Here is a 23875-nt window from a genome sequence, read left to right as displayed (position 1 = left end):
AATGGGACCAAAATACCGAACTGTACCACTTTTTTGGGACCCTTCCATTGGAGGTACCTAGCACAGTAGTCTGGTACCTAAAGGGTGGAGCTAGACTCACTGCAGAACATTGATTTGGTTGAAAGAGAATCGTCACTTGCATGTGCTACAAGGAGAATGACATTCCTTGCAGCCTGCAGGCTTTGCTCAAAAAAACCTTGTCTTCTTCTTGTGACTTCATGTGCCGAGAAACAAGAACAAGATCTGCTGTATTTCCTCCATTGTTGTTTACTGTGTTGCTTTCTTCTTTAAACAAGATTGACGTTGAATGCTACTTTCATACACCATGGCTATCTAGTAAGGGTACTTTTGGCGGTGGAAATGCAAGAATCGTCCCAAATCATACTGTACCACTCGGTGGAAATGAGCCATAAATGAGCATGTAGTGTCTCCTGTGGGATATCTCAGAAAGGTTTCTGATGATGCTCAAGTTCCTGTCCCTGATTTGATCTTTTCTCAGGTGGGTTACTGGAATGAAGATGAGAAATTTGTGAGCACAGCGGCCTACATCCCAGGCAGTAATGAGACTTCCGGACTTCAGAACCGCACATATATTGTAACCACTATTCTGGTATGTCTTCAAATAATTTTTGTGATTTACTGGTTTAAACTTGTGCTGGTTTAAAATGAGCTCCTACTTCAGAGTAGGGTCTAACCCAGCACAATAGAAACTACCAGTGACATAAGTGTATGCTGATTGGCCAAAAGCACGCGAAACACCAGCACCTGGCATTTTTAAAAAGCTGTGTACACTCACAGATTATAGCCTATATTTATTCCATGAACTAATTCTACAAACAGTGATAGATGGACCTCTTAAACTTTACGCTAAGGAGAAAATCCAACGTGACCTTGAGGGGGCAAACACTAATACTTTTTCATATAATGTCTACTTTCTTTGTATAACAGTATATCTAATAACATATTAGACAGGACTGTTAAACAGATCATAAACTAATGAAGACTGAGCATGGGAGCACGGGCAAAATAAATATCCGCCGCGCTGTCAAAATAAAAGTCACAACAACAGAGTTCCTACTGGCGATGTGAATGCAACCAGAAAAATGACTCTAGGAGAACATTTAGTTCTTGGGGAACCACCCTGGTAGCTAGTTCTTATAACTAAGTTCAACTACCCAGTGCTAAAGCCCCTTTACATAAATCAAATAAATGTTTCCTGAGCACCCAATCAGCATATGATTTTTGAAGGTTGTGACACTGAAGACTAGAGTAATGGCTGTTAAAAATGCAGCTTTGACATTACAGGAATAAACTGCATTTTAAAAATATGTCTGAATAGAAATCAGTGCATCGAATTTCTTTGTCAATGGGTGGTCCAGAGTCCAAGTCCCTTTGACCAGGGCCCTTAGAATCTTCCTAATCTTCCCTCACATTATGGCGCCCCATGGTCAACTGAAAATACAGGAATTTGGACACAGCCCACCATCTCACGATTGTTCTTCTCCATTTTTTATATCTTAGAATGGCTGATGCATCACCTCCATGTTTTTATCCCTCAGTATGATGACGGTAATGCTGTTCTGTGCAGATAAAAGCATGAAGGCTCTTCTGTGCTCTGTCTGTAAATGAGACATTATTGCTCCGCCAGTCACAGTGTTTTCATCTTATACTTAAAGGGGACCCTTGGATTGAATTGCCTGCAGTGGACAAAAGATTAATTTTCCTTTTCTTTATCCTCGTTCAGCAGAGATCTTTGGGCTTAGCCTGCGTTTTAGCAATTCTGTCGCAAGTTAGGCTTCAGAGGGCATTTATTAACCTTTCATATGTGGACTGCCCATCTCTCTCCCAGCCAGAGAAAGGGCAAAGTGAGTGGACTGGCCTCCTGATGGAAGGACGTGGGGAGAATGGATGATAAGGAGGGAAAAAACAGTAATGGATCAGCGTGTTGGTTAGGGGCTAAGCGCTCACAAGGGTATAGGATGGATTGCAGGAAATAGTCGGAGCTATCCTGTTTGTCCTACAGATACTGTTTATCAGAGAGGCTGGGAATAGTGGCATCACCACGGGTGCTCTAAAGAATGATCTGTTTCTCTGAAAGACAGCATGTACTGTAGGCCATCTCTGAGGTCTGCATTAGCAGGTAATGTGGTGCCGCTGTTCAGGTCTGTTTCTAAGATGTATTGCAGCACAGTTGGGTTCAAATATTTTGTTATACTGAAATATTTGCAGATATGACACAGTTTTCAGGTATTTAGCATCTTGAGGTTTGTTCCTGGAAAAGCTGTTTGAAAAAAAAAAATATATATATATAAATTATATAATTTATATAAGTATATAATAGTGGCTCTATTTGCTTTTAGTATCAAACCTATGCTGCTCAGCCAGTGGTTATTTTCTATTCTTTGTCACCTCAGTCTATTTTTCTATCTCCCTCCTCTTTATGCTCTCTTGTTATTTTGTTCATTGTGAGCTCCTTAGGAAAGTCCTGTTACTGAGTGAGCTGTCAGGTGGGCCTCAGGTGCTGTTTGTGTTGTAATCTCCTCAGGATGTCCAATCTTTCTGAAATATCACAACTGAACTGCTAACTCATATTACAGAATTTCCACAAATAGAATCACCCTACACTTTCTACACAATTGATTGCCAGGTCTGTCCCTGATGCTCAAGAAAAGTCAACTGAAAATAAACCTGTCAAGTTCACCAAGTTCTAACAAACCACTATTTCTTATCTGCTTCATCAACTATTTCTTACCCCATCTCTCAAAGTCTTAAAATGTGGTTTCCATAGTGCTTACAACGTGTCTACTGGATTAGACTAAAACTAAATTGCTGTTTTAATCAATGGGGCTGTTCTTGCATTTGGTGCAGTGTGCCTTCAGTAGATAGACTGTCTTTTTTTATCTTATTTGCCTTGTCTGTCTTAAATGAAGTGTTTTACAGACATAATATGTATATTTAATATTAAAATGTAATAGTATAAAATATATAATGTAAAATATTCAAACATTCCTTGAAAATAAAGTAGGATACATAGTTATTCACATATTATTTTAGTCTTGGATCCCCAATGGTTAAAGAAATATCAGGTCTGTTACACAAAAATAATGTAAATATTTGTTGTTCACTGTATATGTCGCTTTACCTGTGTGTCCTGACTAGGAATCGCCGTATGTCATGCTGAAGAAGAACCATGAGCAGTTTACAGGAAATGATAAATATGAAGGTTACTGTGTTGAACTGGCAGCAGAAATAGCAAAACATGTGGGGTACCACTACATACTCAAGATAGTGGCTGATGGGAAATATGGAGCCAGAGATGCTGAGACCATGATGTGGAATGGGATGGTGGGAGAGCTTGTCTATGGTGTAAGTGCTACATCTTATTTTCTCACTACATAAATCCAGACCTGAATATCATAGTGTTAGGGACAAACGCTAAAGAACACAGAAGCGTTTTTACCAATTATACTGAGAAAACCAGACCTCATTATAAAAGTTTTAGTAATTGACCAAAAGACTTCATATTTTCAACTCAAGTATAACAACACAGAATGAGAGAAAAAATCCACCTGGAAAGGCATTTACTTTCGATGCGTCACGAGTGGTTGCAGGAAGGCAGACGAAGACGGAAGTTCCAACACAAATTTAAAATCAGTGATCCACAAACAGGCAGGAGCAACACACACTAAATGTGCATGTTGAAGGAACAACTTAAGTAATAAACACAAACGAGGAGGATAAATTACACACAGCTGACACATATGAACTAATAATGACAGTAAGTATGGAGACAGACGGGACAAATATACACGTGACAAATGAAAACAAACTGAAAGTCCATGAACAAAACTAAACAGAATACTGTAGTGACAAGATGGAGGAGAGGTTAGAGTAGGTCCGCTCTTCATTTACTTTTCCCTAGCTTGCCTTCAACTTCTTTGTGTAATTTAATAACATATTTAACAATATATATACTTGGTGTTTATTGCAATAACATATATTCCTCTGCAGAAAGCTGACGTAGCGGTGGCCCCACTGACCATAACCCTTGTCAGGGAGGAAGTCATTGATTTCTCCAAGCCTTTCATGAGCCTCGGCATCTCCATCATGATCAAAAAGCCCACCAAGTCCAAGCCTGGTGTGTTCTCCTTCCTGGACCCTCTGGCCTATGAGATCTGGATGTGTATTGTGTTTGCCTACATCGGCGTGAGCGTGGTGCTTTTCCTAGTCAGCCGCTTCAGTCCCTACGAGTGGCATGCAGAGGACTGTGAGGAAGGAGACGAGCAGAACCCTAACCAGCACTCCTCGTCATCCGCCCAACCGGGTCAGGGCCAACAGAACCAGAACCAACAGAGTCAGGAGCAGACCAACGAGTTTGGCATCTTCAACAGCCTCTGGTTCTCATTGGGAGCTTTCATGCAGCAGGGCTGTGATATCTCCCCCAGGTGAGATGCCAATTTGTGTTTTAGTTCTAACTGGTTTTGCTTTAGGATTTTATTCTGGACATAAATGAAAGGTCAATTTCACATAAAATATTTTTTTATTCAATTGGTCACTGTTTGACAATCACAAAATGGCTACACTTTATAATAACGTTCAGTTATAAGTCACTTATAAGTTATTGATTAATGATGAATTAATCATTTACAAAACATGACTATACATTCATAAATTATTAATAAGTGATATGCCAACATTTTACGAATGTTTTGTTAATTCACTTATAAGTCATTTATAAATTATTAGTTAATTCATTAATAATTATTGCTATACATTCATAATTATTATGCTATACCGCCTATTTCCATATATAAGTGATGAATAGTTTACACTATAGATTAGGGGATACAAAAAGTGTTGTAAATTATTTGTATACAGATACACACAATGTAAAAAAGGTAAGAAAGATCTACAAATGATATGTAACACATTTACAAGTGATGAATGATTTACACTTTAGATAAGGGGATGCAGAAAGTGCTGTAAATGATTTATTCATGCATTTACACATCATCTATAACAGGTGTTGAGCACTTTGTAGCGTGTACTGCAGTGTAAGTGCTGACTGGTGAGGGTATAGACTACTGTCTTCTCTGACACACATGGATTCTTTAACCGCGGTGCAGCTGTTCAGAAAATAGGCGGTATAGCATACCACTTATTGTTAATTATGAATGTATTAACTAATTAATTTATAAATTACTTATAACTGAATTAACAAAACATTTATACATTGTTAGCATATCACTAATTAATTATTTATGAATGTATAGTCATGTTTTGTAAATGATTAGTTCATCATTAACTAATAACTTATAAGTGACTTATAACTGAACGTTATTATAAAGAGTTACCCATAAAATACTCATTTAGAAAAACATTTTAGGAAGTGGCAGGAGCAGGAAGAGCAGACCTTTTTGAATCTGTGGGAAGAAAACTGGTCAAATATAATAGACTATATGTCCATTCCAGTTCATTAACTGACAATCTTGATCAACAGAGAGCTCCCATTGTAGTCAATGGAGCTGTATTCATTGCATGTGCTTGACAATGCCATGACATGTCTCTGGAGTGTAAATCCAGTATATGCTGAGTTTGTAGAAGGCTAGCGTTCCAAGCAGGTGTGACTATACAAACGTTTCTACAGTGATTATTTGATTACACAATTGAAAACAATTTAATACAAACCTTTCATTTCATTCAGTAAGATTCTCCTTTGGAAGTATTCTCTCAGAACAGAACACAAAATGACTGTTGACAAATGTATGAAGTTTTAACAGGTTCGGCACAGATTATTCAACATTGTGTTACAAAGACCCAGCTCTGGGTGGATGTGTGAGGTGTTTCATCATTTGTATTGTCATACAAATTTACAGCAGCTGAGTTACTCAAAAACGGCCCAGTACCTGAGAATACAATATTTTGGAAAAATGCCCATCTCTAGTCTTAATTTTCCTATGTCCATGTAACGCTACCTCTAATGCTCATTGAAATGCTCCGACAGCGCTTTAGAATGTGTGTGCGTGTGTTTGTTTTTTATTCTGGGGTGTTGTAGTTCTTTCTTTCGCTAGTCTAAATATTAGCCACAGCTAATCTCTTTCTGATTGTAGCCTACCTACCACAGACACATACAACTGATTTTTCTTCAACTAATAGTTCTCCAGTTCTTCCAGTTCTGTGACTGTGGGAGCGAAGGCGAATCATTACATTTTTCACCTGCCGTCTCGCATAAGCACCAAGGACCGGGCAAAGTGATGACACAAGGTGGATGGATGACCAAATAAAAAGTATGATAGCACTAAAAAATGAGTTAATAAAAGCAATGTAAACCTCAATTTACACACGGACTGATGTCAGATACTGAATGTGTTCTATTTAGGCTTATTGCCCTTGAACGATCAAATACACACGTAATTATGCCTATGTCCATATTGGTGGTTATGTCTTGAGTGAACAAGATTGGGAGACATGTGGCAGTGTTGAATCTGCTCATTACTGTAGGTCTTAAATTGAAAGCAATCTAATATAGCAAATACCCGGCCGTGTCCGTGTCATTCATGTTAATCAAACAACAACAACAACGGGGAACAGTACTTAAACTTAAAGCACCGTTTGTATCTGTATCTTTATGTTGTATGTATCTGTCCTATTCTGCCCTACAAAGGCAAAAGTATGGAACTGAGAAAAATTACTTTAAAGATTTTTAGTTGTCCAGCCAAATTATTATAGGTAGGACACTGGAAATCTGGCAATTAGATGTTTTAGTAATGACAATTATCTACATAAAAAAAATCTTGAGCTCAAACTTGACTTTTGACCCCTATTTTGAAGTTACTGTACTCTGCCTTTGTGTTGTCTGCTAAATGTCACACCAATGCAAATGGCAGTAACTTCCACATTATCAATATTTGATGATCACCATTTACAAAATCATTATAGTAACACCTGTATAAAATCTAGTGACCATGGCATTTATTTTGGATGATTTACAATTTCTTTTTTATATGGAGCAGTTTGGTAGCCTATTCATTGGATAGCTGACTAGACTGTTTATGCTATAGGCTGATAGCTAGCTAAACCGATCTATCTAATTTGTTAGTCTAAAATGCATCTTTTGTGCTACACAATATTTTACCTTTCAAAGCCACCTCAACCATCCTTAAACGCTATTAGTAAAAACAACCACTCAACTATTTGTTTTACCTACACATTTATTCAGGTATCGTGTGTGTCAGAAGTGCTTCAGTGACAGATGTATGACACAGGCTACACCGTCATTTAAACACAGCAAACTTTAATGGACAGTAAAACAAAGGCAGAATACCGTAACTCCAGGCCTTTTGCCTTTGTAGGTCTAGTGATTTCTCAGTGGTACGGCTGTTGTGTGGCTCTTGGTAGATTACTGATTTGTGTTTGCAGTTTAGTCATTTCTCATTTGCACAGCTGGTTTGTGATATGTGGCAATATTTCTGAAGTATTCACATCCACTTGGACCGGACACAGCAAGCCTAATGCCACAGTGTCTAATGAGAGGAAGACAGCAGCTCTTTGAAAGGCAGATTAAAGTGCTGTGAGTGCGACATTGGAGCCTTCCACTCTGTGCTGCTGGTGCGCAGGGCCAGAAATTAAGTGCCTCTTTCTACACAGTTGCTGGACTCTCAAAGGTCACCAATTAAAAACCTAATTAATAGGGGGTGAAGCTGGCAACATGAGGTCAATGGCTGTGGGTTTTAAGGGCACAGGGAGGGATAGTGCAGTATGTCTCAGAGAGAGAAATGTCAACGGCTGAGTTCAGGCACCAGACAGCATTTGCACCTGTGGGCAACACATTGAAGTCTCGCTGATGCTTAAAGCTAACATTCCAGATGGATATCCTAGATTCCTGATTCTGCGATATAATTAAACGTCTTTCTGATCTGTGAGTCTCTTTTAAAAAGTTGAAGAGAGTTTAAAATGTGTGACTGTGTTCTGTTACAACATATAGTGACTTAAATTGCATTCAAGATATATAGCCTATATATATTTAATCCATTCATGTATTCTTTATGAATCATAGACTGTTCTAAACTTGCCTCTTAAGATATCTAATTTTGGTCAAAATTGGAGGCAGGATCACCCATATCTCATGTAATAATCCTGTCATTGTTATTGTAACAATCTCAGTTGGTGGACAATGTGGAAGAAATAGTGATGTATAATGAACACATTTCATTCAGTATTGAAAATGATCAATAGAAATAGTTAAATGTAGTAGAAGACTAATTGAAAGATTTGTGTGCATAGTTTAGCAACATTTTAACGCCAAACGCCAAATTGATGCCTAGGCTGGACATTTTAAATCAGTCACTTTGGAACTTCCGTTTTAATTACGATTCTTCCTTAACCCTCAGAGCCCAACGGCATCGCCCACGACGTCACACGGCACCTCCGATAAATATCTATATTATTTCATGAAACTTTTATCGATTTTCTTACCGTTTTTTTCCAGCAGAAAGCTAACGAGCTAGCCATCACGGGGGTGTCTTTGGTGTCTTTGTAGCCTTTACAGAAGGTTTTCTATCCAGCCTGGAACATGTGCATCTTTTTGGAGTTGTTCAGCAATAAATCAAAACGCTTACATCCAAGATATATCCACTTGATGTCCATAATTTATAAATTTTCCGTCATTTTTGCCGCTAGCGCGATGCTAGCTGCCATTTTGGATGAGGGTTTGACCAATGACAGGCTGATCCGTCATCCACGTTGGTGTGCGTCATTACGCATGAAGCACAGCTCTGTTATTGTTGATAGAGAGACGCACGGCTAGTGTTGAGGAGAGAGAGAGAGAGACGCGCTGCAGTTTTTAGTAGTTTTGTGGAGAAAGTTTGAGGAAAAAGTTTGAGGAGAAAGTTTGAGGAGAAGTTCCTGACAGGAACTGTTTTGAGGCTTGGCACCAGTAAATATCCAAAATCCAAAGAGGCCAATAGCGCCTGGACTTTTTTTGGAAAAATGTAAATAGTTTTGGTTCTGTATAAGTTATCATGTTTATTCCTGAGTTCCAGGACTCCAAAGACTTGAACAAACTGTTTTCCAGAGGAAATATGCTTAGCTTTTATTTATTTGTGTGTGTTTTCAATAAATATTTGAGTGATTCAATTTCCGTTTTATGTTTTCATTTGTCTTTATGGTCCCATAACTTATTTTACATTCAGGTGACATCAATGCAACACAAATATACTGACAGTGCAACTTGTCTTGAAAAAAAAGAGGTGTGTCAATTGTCTGTGCACAACAGGGTTGATGTTTTACAAGCTTTTTTAGTAAATAACACCAGGCGGAAAATTTATTGTAAAAATACCCTTAGGTCTTAAAGGGTTAAAGAGCGTGTCTCTGTACCATAGAGAGCAAGGGAACCCATTGTGATTTGGAACAGAGCTCATATCTTTCTGTTGTTTTTTCAGTTTTGTGGATGTCATTTCATCAATATAGCAATAATTGTACCTTTCCTTTTTTGGAGGTGACAATTACTATTATAAGCATAATTACAAATGGGTATGTTGGCAGGGAGTCATTAAAAAAAAGAGATGTGATGAGTAAATCATGAGTTCAGTTTCATAGGTAACATCTCTCACACATTTTAATATGGGTTTTCTGTTCAGCAGCGTCTGTATGGCAGCACGCACTTTGCGTACCATAAGTAACGCTTTTTGGTGTTAATATTATTATTATTTTTATATAATTATTGGCATTCAGTTGAAGTATGTGAGATCAAAAACGAGAGCAATTGTGTTGATGTTTTTTTTTTCCTTTTTTTCTCAAAGGCAGCTTTCCCCCCAAAATGTTTAAAACTGACTGTCCTGCACAAGCTAGTTTGGTTGAGAGTCAGTGTCCACACACACACATGCACATATGGTAGTCAAAATCTGCTTGAAATAATGGAACAGTTGTTTTTTTTTTTACTATTACTATTAACAGGATCTGCATTTTTATAAGTTTAAATAAAAGACTTTAGTTATAAGCGACAGTTAAATCAACTGCGTGCATCAAAACCACTCCTTTCGACTTTTCAAACATATCAGTCTCTGATTAACATGTAATTTATTTAAGCTACAAAATAAACTTCATTCTGTAAAATAAATATAATGAACTAAGCAAAAACATTTTATAATTACCCAAAAATCTAACATAGTTCTCCCCTTACACACGTTATCACGTCTGTCAAAAACTCAGACTGGCTGTCGGTTGGAATATTAGAACTAAAAACACTGACATAACACTCATGGGCATCAGTCACTTCACTGAATACTTGCCAGCTAATAAATAAATAATTATTACCTTACAATCCATCTATTGTCAAATCCACATCAGTTGAATATCACAACATCTATGTCTTTTTTTAAAATATGCCCACAATACACAGTAATATTCTTGTCAATACTACTGTGCATTGTGGGCATATTTTTAAAGCAGAGGTTCAAGGAGCAGAGGTTCAAGGAGTACATGCATTTCCTGGAAAAGCCACACTAGCCACACTAACGGATGTTTTGACTACGATTTCCGAGTAGAGGATGAAAATTGTACACTGAGCCGCTTCAACTGAGTGAAATACTTCACACTGCTTACTAAAGAGAATAAACACCAATCCAATTGAAAAACTTTGCCAGGTTAGTGAACATCGCTCAACGTGTTGGTTTTGATGGACGTTTTTTTATATACAAACTACGCATTTTGATTCTGTCAGCATTGGTTGCCAATAAGGAATGAACGGATCTAAATGAGGCAGTTTAGATTTTAATTACAAAGAACTCAGGAACTAGAAACAGAACAACCAAATGTAACGCAACAAGAACTGACAATGATAAAGACACGGCTTAAATACACAGAACAAACCAATTAACTAAATGAATAACAGGTGCGCAAATTAATCAAACTATGAAAAACCATAGAAATGAACTGAAAACTAGGGCACAAAACTAAAACACGTGACAAACCAACCCAAAACAGAAACAAACCCAGATTATCCCTTACAGGGAAAACTAATCGGAATAACGGTCAATTAAACTATATTTACACTCTTATCCCACAATGCAGTGCAATATGATTATATATGTTTATTTATTTACTATTATTTTTGACAGGCAATTTGCTGTGTTGGTATGGAAAATGACCTTAACCTGCACCGATTCAAAGTGATAAGTCTTGTACAATCCTGCAGTGTACAGTGTGTCATCCAGCATATCAGAACTTAAAGACAGTATATGTCTCTGTGAGCTCCTATATGAACTGATCATACTGTCTCTGCAGTGGTGCTGAAATGTCAGTGGTGTGAGAGAGAGCAGCACGCAACTTTCCTGTGGATGTCTCCTGTGATGGGGCACAGAGCGGCTTCAGAGGATCTTAATTAGACTGTCATTTCTCCTTGACATTTTTTTCACTGCGACTCAGACTCTGCAGAGGGGAATCGACAATGTTGTAATGATTATACCTTCTCTCTCCATGTCACTGAAGATGTCAACCCGAGAGGACGGATTGTGGATAGCATGTCCCATTGCGGTTGAACATGTTTCACTGTCTAAAACACTTCACCTCAGACATTGCTGTATGAGCAGACATGCATGACTGGATATTCACGGTTCTGTTTGTGTGATGACATTTAATTAGTGGCGAAAGGAGAGAGTGGACAACAGAGCGAGTGCGGCAGCAGCATTAACGACTTCCATTATGCTTCTTTAATCATGGGTAGTCAGAGCCCCTTTCCTCTGTGATCATCTGCATGTGAATTTACACACTTACTCCTCCTGTCTAATGAGCGCTGATAGGTTGAATGGTGAGTGGTCTAGCCGCTTGATGGTAACAGTCAGACTATGGTTTGCCCCTTCGTGTGCTATTTATTCTTTGGGAGAAAAAAAATCCTTGTTCAAATGTCAGACCTGTCACTCAAACCTCCCCATCAGACCTAATTTATGCAAGCCACTCAAGATAATGTTTATCTCCTAACACAGGTGGGCCCAAAATCTGATATTGTGGGTGGGCCCACTGTCTCATATCTCTTCTCTTCTCCTCTATATATGAAATGTTATATTGTAAGATTTGTCTTGTTTTTAAAATATGTTATGCTCAGCAATTCTGCTTTATTTGATCAGAAATAGGAAAAACAGTCATATTGTGAAATAGTATTACAATTTAAAATAACTACTTTCTATTATTCCTGCAATGGCAAAGGTGAATTTTCAGCTGACATTTATCTAATCTTCAGTCACATGATCCTTAAAGGGATAGTACACCCAAAAGTGAAAATTACCCCATGATGTACTCACCATCAAGCCATCCTAGGTGTATATGACTTAATTTTTTCAGACGAATACAATCTGAGTTATATTAAAAAATGTCCTGGTTCTTCCAGACTTTATAATGGCAGTGAAAGGGTTGAGATTTTGAAGCCCAAAAAAGTCCATCCATCCATCATAAAAGTAATCCATACGACTCCAGGGGATTAATAAAGGCCTTCGGAAGCCATACATTTGTGTAAGAAAAATAAAAAATTGCATAAACTAAAATTACTAGCTTCCGACAGATGGCCTATGATGCGAAGGAAGCTAGTTATTTTAGTTTGTAAAATTTTAAATTCACTTAGCTGTTTTACGGAGAAAAATATTAACCCTTGATCTCATACATGGCGCATTAACGAACGTGGAAGCACAGAGGATAGAGCAAAATACTGAATACTGAATTAGAAGTTTAAAACAATAATTTTTAAAGATACATTTCAGAGGATTTCGACATAAGAGAAGATGATCTTGAGTTTGTTACCCAGCCCTATTTGTTTAAACCGTGAACGCTACTCCTACATCCTACGTCATACTTTGCATCAGGAGTTACTCTTTTGACGTATGCCGACTTGCGTAGGCACGCTGCCGGAAGCTAGTTATTTTAGTTTGGTAAAGTTTTAAATATGGATATTTTTCTTACAAAAACCCATCACTTTGCTTCAGAATGAATTTATTAATCCCCTGGAGTCGTATGGATTACTTTTATGATGGATGGATTCACTTTTTTGGACTTTCACTACTCTTCTGGTTTACTCCTCTGACCTCTGTTGTACCTCCTTCACTCCTTATCCTTTAGCCTTTATTTCTCGTTGTTTCTTGTGTTCTAGAATCACACAGTGGGTGGGTTCATGTGATCTGTGCTAAGCAGATCTTATAGTTAAGTGGTTGATGGACCCTCTTACACTGATGATGGCTCTCACAGGACAAGGATCTTTCCCATATCTCCCAGTGCTCTGCCCACAATGGCATATCAAAAGTCATCTAGTGTCATTACACCAACACACAACTACACTTTAGTGGCCCACATCACACCTGCTAGAATGTAAAAATACTTCACTACTGTCCGCCTCTGTTTGTTGAGGATAAAATATTGCTCTTTTCATCATTTTCAGATGGTTTTCGTGTATTTCTGTGCTCACTTCTTCCTTTGAGTAAGTAACTAAGTGAATCATTGGTCTTACTCAGAATAACAAAAATGTAATGACTGGGACAGGTTCTGCAAATCATTTGAAAACTATCAATGTTTATTCATTACTAAATACACCACCATTCAAACATTTGGTGTCAGAAGTCTCTTATGCTCACCAAGACTTGATCAAATATACAAAATAATAAAATAAAATAAAGCAGTGCTGCTTAATATTTTGGTGGAAACCATGATATATTTTGCAGGAGTATTTGATTAATAGAAAGTTTAAAAGAATAGCATTTACTTAAAATAGAAATATTTTGTAACATTATACATGTCTTTACTGTTAACACGTAAGTTAATCGCTGTTCTAAACGAATGTGTGCTGCATTGTAACACCCACACATACGTACAGACAGTAGGTCACACATCACAAGCAGATTGCGCACACAGAATCAATACAAATTTAGCGCAGAAATGTATTGTAAACACTGTTCTGTGATTTATCAATAAAATAGCTAAGAAACTGAAAAGTTAACTAGAACCTACTGCTCCACTATAGAGCAGGGATGGGCAAATTCGGTCCTGGAGGGCCACTGCCTTGCAGAGTTTAGCTCCAACCCTGATAAAACTCACCTGCCTATAGCTTTCTAGTAATCCTGAAGGCATTGATTAGCTGGTTCAGATGTGTTTGATTAGGGTTGGAACCAGTGGCCCCCCCAGGACCGAGTTTGCCCATCCTTGCTATAGAGGGTATGCACAAAACCAGGTCTGGCGCCAGAGGAAGGTTCTTGAGGCTTGGCCTCGGACCCCATGGGCAACCCTGTGCCCCGCTCCGGACAGAAGGAGACGGACTTCATAATAGCATGTAATTTTCTAACTCAAGCCACTGCCGCCTGCTGCTTCTGCTACTGATGAGGGAAAAGCTGCCCAACACTACTGGTGTAATCTGTAATCCTCGTAATCCTCTGTAAGAATTCGTAATAATAGTATATTATTAGTGAAACGGAGTTGGCAAAAGTACTTTTTTTTTTGTTTCGAATGTGCGATGACGCATAGGCTACAGTGTACAAGATAAGATATTTGATATATGCGCACCAAAATCCTCTGCCTGTCATGGTTTTGTTATTTTCTGTTTGGTTTCGGTTAGGTTCCTGTTTGTTCCAGTGATTTAATTATCATCAGCTGTATCTTATTTAGTTCCTGATTATCCCCTGCATATATACTCCCTGTTCAGTTTTGTCTTTTGTCATTTATTTTTTGTGTTCAACGTGGTTGTTATTCTCCTGAGTTTATTAAGACTATTATTTTTTAACATCTCCCTCATCGAGCGCATCTATTTACACAGCCATTTGTTACACTGCCTGACTTTTTTCTAAGAATTTTGAGATATAAACTTGCAACAGCGAGATATAAAGTCAGAATTGCGAGATATAAAGTCAGAATTGCGAGATATAAAGTCAGAATTGCGAGATATAAAGTCTGAATTGCGAGATATAAAGTCTGAATTGCGAGATATATAGTCAGAATTGCGAGATATATAGTCAGAATTGCGAGATATAAAGTCTGAATTGCGAGATAAAGTCTGAATTGCGAGATATATAGTCAGAATTGCGAGATATATAGTCAGAATTGCGAGATATAAAGTCTGAATTGCGAGATAAAGTCTGAATTGCGAGATATATAATCAGAATTGCAAGATATAAAGTCAGAATTGCGAGATATATAGTCAGAATTGCGAGATATAAAGTCAGAATTGCGAGATATAAAGTCTGAATTGCGAGATATAAAGTCAGAATTGCGAGATATATAGTCAGAATTGCGAGATAGTCAGAATTGCAAGATATAAAGTCAGAATTGCAAGATATAAAGTCAGAATTGCGAGATATAAAGTCTGAATTGCGAGATATATAGTCAAAATTGCGAGATATATAGTCAGAATTGCAAGTCAGAATTGCGAGATATAAAGTCTGAATTGCGAGATATATAGTCAGAATTGTGAGATATATAGTCAGAATTGCGAGATATAAAGTCAGAATTGCGAGATATAAAGTCTGAATTTCGATATATAAAGTCAGAATTGTGAGATATAAACTCGCAACTCTTAGCCTGACAAGCCAGACCCATATCAAGATGTTGGGTCTGGAAACTCACCATTGACAGGGCTCAATCCGAGGGGCGGGATAAACGGTTGTCTTTCAAATTCCCTCTGCACGCCATTGAATAGCGTCACAACCAACCAGAGCGAAGAAGAAGGTGACGCCGAGCTAACGTTAGTTGATAGACTTTCGCTGTACCCGGTAGGCAACCTCCCACCGACTCAACACGGGGGGGGGGGGGGGGGGATACTTTTTTCTCAGATTTACGACTTAATAACTCACAATTGCGACTTTATATCAAATGATAAAACAAGACACTGACACTTTTTCATGTTAATACAGTAAAGCTGCTTGATTTTAAGCAATCTATTGTATAAAGTGATATATAAATAAACGTGACGTGACTACTGGAGTGCCTGTAGAGCTTGTGCAAACATATCCACGTTGTTATGATCAGATGCTTTTCTTTTGCTTTATTAAAATGTTTGCTGTTTTCTCAATTTTGTTGAAAGAACGAAAAAAAGAACTTCGCCTTGAGTATATCAGGGCCTTAACACCTCACTGTGCCTCCTCTGACTACCTTCACAACTGTCTCCCATATTTACAGAGTGACCACAGAGCTACCAGTATGTAAACATTTGAAAGTGACTCCCATCAGCACAGAATTGCAATCTAGAGTGACATAAAAGTTGCATGAAGTTCAGACTGAGGTCACATTGCAAAACATTGGACCTGTATCTGATATAGCAACACATATGGAAGTGGCTCAAATCAGAATTGAAAAGATCAGATTCCAGTTGATTTGTGCTGTTCACACCATTATGAAAATAAACATCTGAGTGAAAAAAGAGCAAGAAGAAAATGGATTTGGGCCAGTTTTGCCTGCAGTCTGATTGTAGCCATGTTTGGCAATACAGATTGATGTTTTAAATTCAGCTTGTCATTTTAGTTTAAGCACTTAAGTTTAAGTTTCCTTGATGTTTCCTTCAAACAACTATTCTTTGTTTGCCAACATGCGTGTCTTTCTTTATGTTGCTTTTAGTTAATCATATTGCATCATAGTAAAAGATCCTTACAGACAAAATTAAAAGATACTATCAACATTTTTTTTAGGAGAAGATAAAAGTTTTATGAGGTCTATTTTTTTTCTTAATGCATTGTTTAACAGGCCTCCTGAAGATAAAAGAACAAACATAAGAACAGAAGCAGCAGCAGTTTTATTTTTAATTATCTTCAGTGAAGCAGTCCCTAGAGCAGTCCCACTTAGACTTTGTTTTGCAGTTCTCTCTGCGTTTCCTCTGAGGAGTTACATCGCTTATTAGTTATTTAGAGAAACTGTCAAGAGTCAGTGTCCAGCGTTCTGCGTGTTAACTTGCACGCTCATGATCTGCCTCACATCAGCTCATTTATTCCCCCCGAAACAACTGTCTTCCTGCTCTATTAACTTTGTTCAAGTAATGAAATAACAGAAATTATATTTCATGGCTTTATTAAAGATCCTCCTTTCCCTAATACATTTTATATTGCATGTAGCATTAACAAGACTATACGCAATAGAATATTTTATCAATTCTTAAAAGGACAACTCACCCACAAATGAAAATTCTGTCATTATTTTCTCATCCTCATGTCGTTCCGAAAAATACTTTCTTCCTTGAACATAAAAGAAAAAAAATTCCCCCATACATTAAAAGTCTATGGGGTCCAATGTTGTTTGGTTGGCATTGGCAATCAAAATATCTACTTTGTGTTCTACATTTTATGGTAAACTATCCCTTTAAAAAAATATACATGTTCATTGTAATACTTACCTTCATGATTACACACATACAATTTGTTGTTTGCTGTGTGTTTTGTTCATACTCTTTAAAGGTATAATTATGAATATGTATTATAAGTAAGTATTAGTATGCCTCAAAAAATATGACTATATAAAAAATATGACTATAATATAGAGAAGAGAGGGAATTTTAATTCAGTAAAAAGTAATGTGCATTACTTTAAAAAAAAAAAGTAACCCAAATATTAATGTATAAATAAGTAATGGGTTACTTGTTGCATTAAAAAGGTAATCTGATTACGTAATACATGCTATTATTGTCACGCTAAACTGTGGCTTTAATGAATTGCACAACTATCAAAGATGATACAAACAGTCTTTAATATAATAATCCAAAAATGGGTATACACAGGAGAATATCACAGGGAGAAACCACACAACCACTTAACTAAAGTCAACATGAAACAATGAACAGACAAAACTCAGAGTTAAAATACACAGGGGTAAACGAGGAAACTAATGTGAACTTAATTAGTGACTAAGGGTGCTTTCACATCTCTAGTTCGGTTCATTTGGTCCGAACCAAGGGCAAACAATTATACATTGTAGCATTTTCCAGCTTTTTTGGTTCCTTTTCACACCACACTGATTGCTTTGGTCCGAACCAGTTGAAACGAACCAAAATGCAGTCACATGACAACATCCACATCACTCATTGGCCATGGCGTATTTCCTAAACTGCGACTGCGCGGGCTGGTTTTGTCCCTGGCCATAATCTATTACATTGTTTGTATACACCACAATATGCAAACAATACATTTCTATAATTAAGCGCGGATGCGGCTTGAAAACAGCGTTCTAATGCACTGCAAACGGTTAGCGCGAATCGCTCGCCACTTCAAGCGAAGATCGCGCTGTTCTTGTGAGTTTTCGAAAGTTGGGACCTAATATGGACATCAGACCAAATTTCTATGAGGCTCCGCACCACCTCACTACTCCAAGTTTGTCCGCGAGCTGCCTTCACACCTGACCGGGTGCACACTGTGCGATTTTTGCCACGATTTGGCCGTCTGAGACAAATTTAGCAAATCCTAAAATATTCCTCTGATCCTAGGCTAAAATCTGAAGTCTTTGATGTTCACCGGCAGCCGTTTAATGACCGCTGCGATCAAATTTTACCTCCAACGAAATTCTACAAACTACTCTCAGCTGTCTCAGACGACGACATCTTTGTCCTCTGTCAACCACCATAGCTTCTCTATGTGCTTCAAAAGGGAGGGGTGAGTGGTGGGCATTTGCAATTCACAACCTCACCGCTAGATGCTGCTAAAATTTACACAGTGCACCTTTAACAGTCAAAACATAGTAAAAACATGTCTAATTCCTGGGAAAGACAGCACAGCAGTGTGTCACAAAAGGAGCACTATATCTGTTTATCCATCATTATGAATTTGCAATGTCAAAAGTGTCAAAAAGATGAGTCTTCAACTGTTTAAGTTTGTATTTGACTGATTTGACTGGCTTTGGAATTTTAGAGCACCAAATTTCAGAATGATCAGCAACATTTCTGATACGATGCTTAGTCCGAGTGAATTATTCAGTCACATACCTTCTAAAAGCACATCTTAAATTCCTAATAAATTCACTAGGAGTTTCTTCTGTAAATATGTTTCCATCATAGTTTATGTGCATTTCTTTTGTCGTATAATAATATAAAATGATCCACCTCAAGTGAGTGTACACTTTTCATTTTGCAATATCCAAAAATACGTAGGCTAGTTTTTCAGAAAACTTTTAAAGGTGCATATTATGCGACAGCCAAATTAAGCCAATTATGCCATGCATACATTTCAGAAAACTGCTTTACAAATAACAGAAGTGCCTTGAAGTTTGTATAGCCTATTTCACTGTCATGTTAGAAATGTGAATAGTGGTCAAATCCAATAGATCTTCGCCAAAACATGGCATGTTGTAGGGGCATTTCTTAATACTTTTTTTTATACATTTAAAATGTATATATAAAATTATTATAACATTATCGTTATAATTTTCCTGAACATATGTACATATGTATACAACATAAATCTTTCAGTGGTGTATGAGATGGGGGATCTCAGAAACGAGGTGCCGGATTGGATTTCAGAAATGCCAGATCCGGCTTGTTACGGCACATTTTAAGCCCTGGTTACCCCCAAAATTGGCTATTTATTTATTTACTTACTTAGTTCAGAGCTACTAAAATGTTGGTCCTCTGTTGGATGGTGTTAGATATTTTAGATGTACAGTTTTATCATCTGCTTTACTTTATCCGCAGGCGAAATTCTGGTTGGGACTCTGTTTGAGTCAGATGGGTAGAGACAGTTCAGAGTTTACTTTAGAATAACAGAAATTCAATTCAATGTCAGACAGATGAAAAGAGAAAAAATGCAGCGGAAAAAACAGTGGGCTTCTCCAAGCTACACAGAAGCATGCTGCTGGTCATAGACGGAGTACAGTCCTTTGAGTGTCGACAGAAAGCTGCTCGGTGACAAAACCCATCTCAGCCGCCTGTTTGGAGAGAAGAGAGTGCTACCATGGCAACGCTGAAAGACATGGGTGTTTCCTCTGGAGTGGCACAGCTCACAGTGTGAGTGCACTGCTGACTGAGTACCACCATCCGCTTGTGTGTGCGAGTGGGGGGAGGCAGGCTTAGCCTACATTATAGGGAACAAATGTGCCCGAAAAGATGGAAGAACAGGGAAAAAATTCAAAAAGGTGTATGTGATGGATAGGTTTCGTTATAGAAAATGTAATTAGGGCTCATGTCAATGACACGTCCCCACTATAGAAAGCCATGTGTATTTTAAGCTGGTTTATGTGCCCTATTGGTGTCTGTAAAGTCATAATTTGCATAAGAAAGTATGGTCATTGCTGGTCATGATTTATCAGGCGGTGATTTGTGTTTTTAGATGCATATTGTATCTAATGCTGCTTCTAGATGTGTGTTTGTTGGTGCAGGGAGAGTCAATAGCCACAAATATCTGGGCCACCTTCAGTAGTGAGTTATCTTGAACAGGGCAGAGCAGAAGATTATGGCTATAATTTATATACCACAGGAGGGCAGTTCTATCTCAGCAATGGATTTCATAAGACACTTACACATCCGTCTAAATAAGAGACTCTGAGCCAAAAGTGTTTTATAAAGATCTGTCAGATTTATGAAACGAAAAGTGCACATTTTTAAAACAACTGCACCGAGTCACATACATGTGCCCTGCAATGAGCATATTTTGCAGACATTAGGCAAACCCCAGTTTTTCTCTCATTTAATTGCAGTCGTTTGCTGTAAACGGCATTTGCATAATCATCTCATTCCATACATGCAAAGCGTAAATACTGACCTCATGAGGAAGAGGAGCGGCAGCGTGGATTTTAGCAAGGAGAGATTCTGACATGTGACCATGAATGAGATCAGTGTGTCAGCTTCACACCCCTCAAACGGTGCCCGGCAAAAGATGTCAAACAACATCAGAGCACTGAGCTGCAATTCCCTCTGCCCGCTTCAAATTTCTGGTGCCCGAGCCTCCTGCGCACATTTTGCCTGTGGTATATTTGCAGTTTGACTTGGGGTTTTTTCACAGCCTGCTTTTTCAGGGGTGTAGGAATTATCTGAAGATTGGGAAGGAAACCTGCAGCTTGGCTCGTGAATATTAATTAGGTGATTAATTTATTTGCTTTAAGTGCACATACTTTAAGTGGGCACTAGCTGGCTATATAAGGATTAGCACTTATTGATTGTGTTTTCGTTCATTCAGTCGAATGCAGCCAGTTGGCAAAGGCTTCTGCTTGAGCTTAAATCTGTTGTTTTACGCTGCAGGCTACATTTTTTTTCTTTACACTGCGACCAAGCAAAACAAAGCTCTTTAAATATAATGATTGTTGCCAAGAAAAAAAAATGGGTATGAATATGAATATCAAATATGAATACTTTAAAAAATATGAATTTGTTTCATTTTTAATGATTTAAATAAGCTAATTATTATTAAAACAGTAAATAACATATAATAGTATAGTTACCAGTGTTCATTTTAGTATTATTGTTATATTATTATAGTATATATTATTACTTTGAAATAGCTTTTAGTCATTTTATATGTGCCTTTTATTAGTTTTTGTTTTTTCATATATTAATTTCTATTTAGCTTTTTTTTTCTTTTTTTTCAGTTTTAGTTTTAGTAATGTTTGTACTTACATTTATTTTCAGTTAGCTGCCAAGGCAACATTTTCTTATGTTCCTTTAAGTTTTTCATCTAATATTTATATTTTACTTTAGTTCATCTTTTTTGTAAATGTAATGTAAGATGGTTCACATTTACTGTGTGCAGCATTCTGCAGTGTTTCAATAATCAAGCTGTTATTAAAATCACAATATGGTGACATTACAAATCAAAGACATCCACTTTATTTTCTCAAATAAATGTACTTCAGTGTGCCTCCACATTTGATTCTCATTACTTGGTGTCGTAAATATGGCATTCTGTATTTGTCAGAATATGTATAGTGTATGTAAGGGTAATTAGCTGATATGAATTATGAATCTTAATAAACAGCAAACACATGAGCATCTTAATCAGACCAGTTTAGCATTAACTCAACACACTTCGACAAGTCCTTGTGAATCATTTTTATGGTGTAGCCTGGTCACACTGAATATTGATTTACCAGCATCATTACATTATAATACTGCTGTGTACTAAACCATTCAGCTAATAAATTTCCCATCCTACAGTAGGTGCTCACATAGCTTTCTGTATACAGCTAGATTTGTAAACACATTTCACGCAATGAGAGACATGGAAATGAAATATAGACATGAGTAAGAGTCTCGGATTTTTAAATCAATCTTAATAGAGTCCAACAAGTGCAATCATTTTTCTCATAGGGATTTTAAAATAGCCATAAACCAAGCCAATCAGGTACGAGGTGAGTCACAAGACTACAAACTTTGATTTGAAGCAAGTATTCGAAAATCGGACTAAAAAACAAAGGTTCAAGACCGTGGTTTTAGTTAGGAAAAGAACTACACTCCCATAAAGCATTGCGAACAGCATAGTCAAATTAAAAACGATGGAAAAAATGTTGAAACAAAGTATACATATATGCCTATACAAACATTTCAATATTTTAAGAGTGTAGGGAGATTACGTCATTTGCAGTGCTTCATGGGAGTGGCTGGAGCTAAAGAGCTATTTTGGAGCGTGTTGCTTTTTTTGACTCTTTGATTGGTGTAATTACGGAGCACGATTTACTAATTTGTTCCCTCGACTTATAGATTGTGTACGAATTTGTGTAAATTGTGTGGCGGGTTTAGCAGGTCGAGGGAACGAAGTAGTAAATCGTCCGCACAATTTAGCAAAACGAGAGAACGAATTAGTAAATCGTGTGGATGGTTTAGCAAGTCGAGGGAACGAAGTAGTATGCCGTCCACACGATTTAGCAAATTGAGGGAAACAAAATAGTAAAATGTGCGCATGGTTTATAAAACGAGGGAAGGAATTAGTAAATTGTGCGCACAAGTCATGTGCGGGGCTCCGTAGTAATTTTCTATACAGCACTAGGAATTTTTCACCACGAGTTCCACTGGTAAACATGATTACACTGAAATAATGCAGGCTGACAGCAGAAGCAGAAGCAAATACCATCGATTAACAACCTCGTAGCTCACATTAAGTCTGTCTTTAAAGGTTAAGTTATTTTTCAATGAATGGAGTTTTTACTTCTGGAACCCAACCTTTTCACTCTATAGATACACTATAAAACAGAATGATTTTTGTGGTAACTAGTGGTAAATAAAGAGTATTGGAAGAAAATACTATTTCTGTATTCACTCCTCTGATCTCAAGCCTTTAGCCTCCTTGTTAGAGCGTCCGACTCTCATGCCGGCATACCCGGGTTCGAGTCCCGCTTAGAGCGGGGCAGGTTCGAACAGGAGGGGTTACATCTGTCAGGACCACTATCGTCAAAGATGACTGACAATTCGCATATAGTTTGGATTGGTGGTATGGTTCTATTCTGCGCAGAGATATGGACAAGAGCAGGGAAAGCAGTGATAACCCTATAAGTGAACAGAACAGAACCAACATAAATGATGTTATATCATTAATGTTCAGTAATTTAATGTACAACATAATTTAAGAAAAATGTGTCTGATTTGAAGTGGAATATCAGAAGGCCAAGTCATGACTGGACAAGAGGAGGAACAGGTGATGGAGAAGGACAATAAGCTCCTGAGTGATGTGATAAAGCTGCTGATAATACTGAATGGGCCTCATATATATGCTGTGATAGGCGTCGTATTCCTATAGGTACACAGCTGAGAGTCAGCTGATGCAAGCTTGACTGACGTGACGTTAATGTGTTACATGCTTCTTTTTTTTAAAAAATGTATTAGAAAACTACACCAAATATGTTCAGTGGATCCTAACCATCCCCTATCAAGTTGGATTCACAGGTAGACAGTTAACCCTGCTCTTTACTCCAGCAGAGAGAGAAGATTATGCAGCCCGGCTGCCAGGAACTC

The 23875-nt window shown here is 37.6% G+C and overlaps 1 protein-coding gene across 2 annotated transcripts in view; it reads left to right on the top strand.

The window, feature by feature from the left end:
* Positions 1-23875, top strand: part of gria1a (glutamate receptor, ionotropic, AMPA 1a) — a 91509-nt gene that overhangs the window by 49362 nt on the left and 18272 nt on the right. For both annotated transcript variants that reach the window (XM_079839704.1, XM_079839705.1), the window contains exons 9-11: positions 500-610; positions 3160-3366; positions 4012-4445. In XM_079839704.1, the coding sequence (XP_079695830.1) occupies positions 500-610; positions 3160-3366; positions 4012-4445 (752 nt within the window). The remainder of the gene's footprint in view (positions 1-499; positions 611-3159; positions 3367-4011; positions 4446-23875) is intronic.

Source organism: Gobio gobio (genome assembly GCF_949357685.1).
Source record: "Gobio gobio genome assembly, chromosome: 16".
NCBI lineage: Eukaryota > Metazoa > Chordata > Actinopteri > Cypriniformes > Gobionidae > Gobio > Gobio gobio.
The sequence above is the reverse complement of the archived record's forward strand: the minus strand, read 5'-3'. Positions and strand labels throughout refer to the sequence as shown.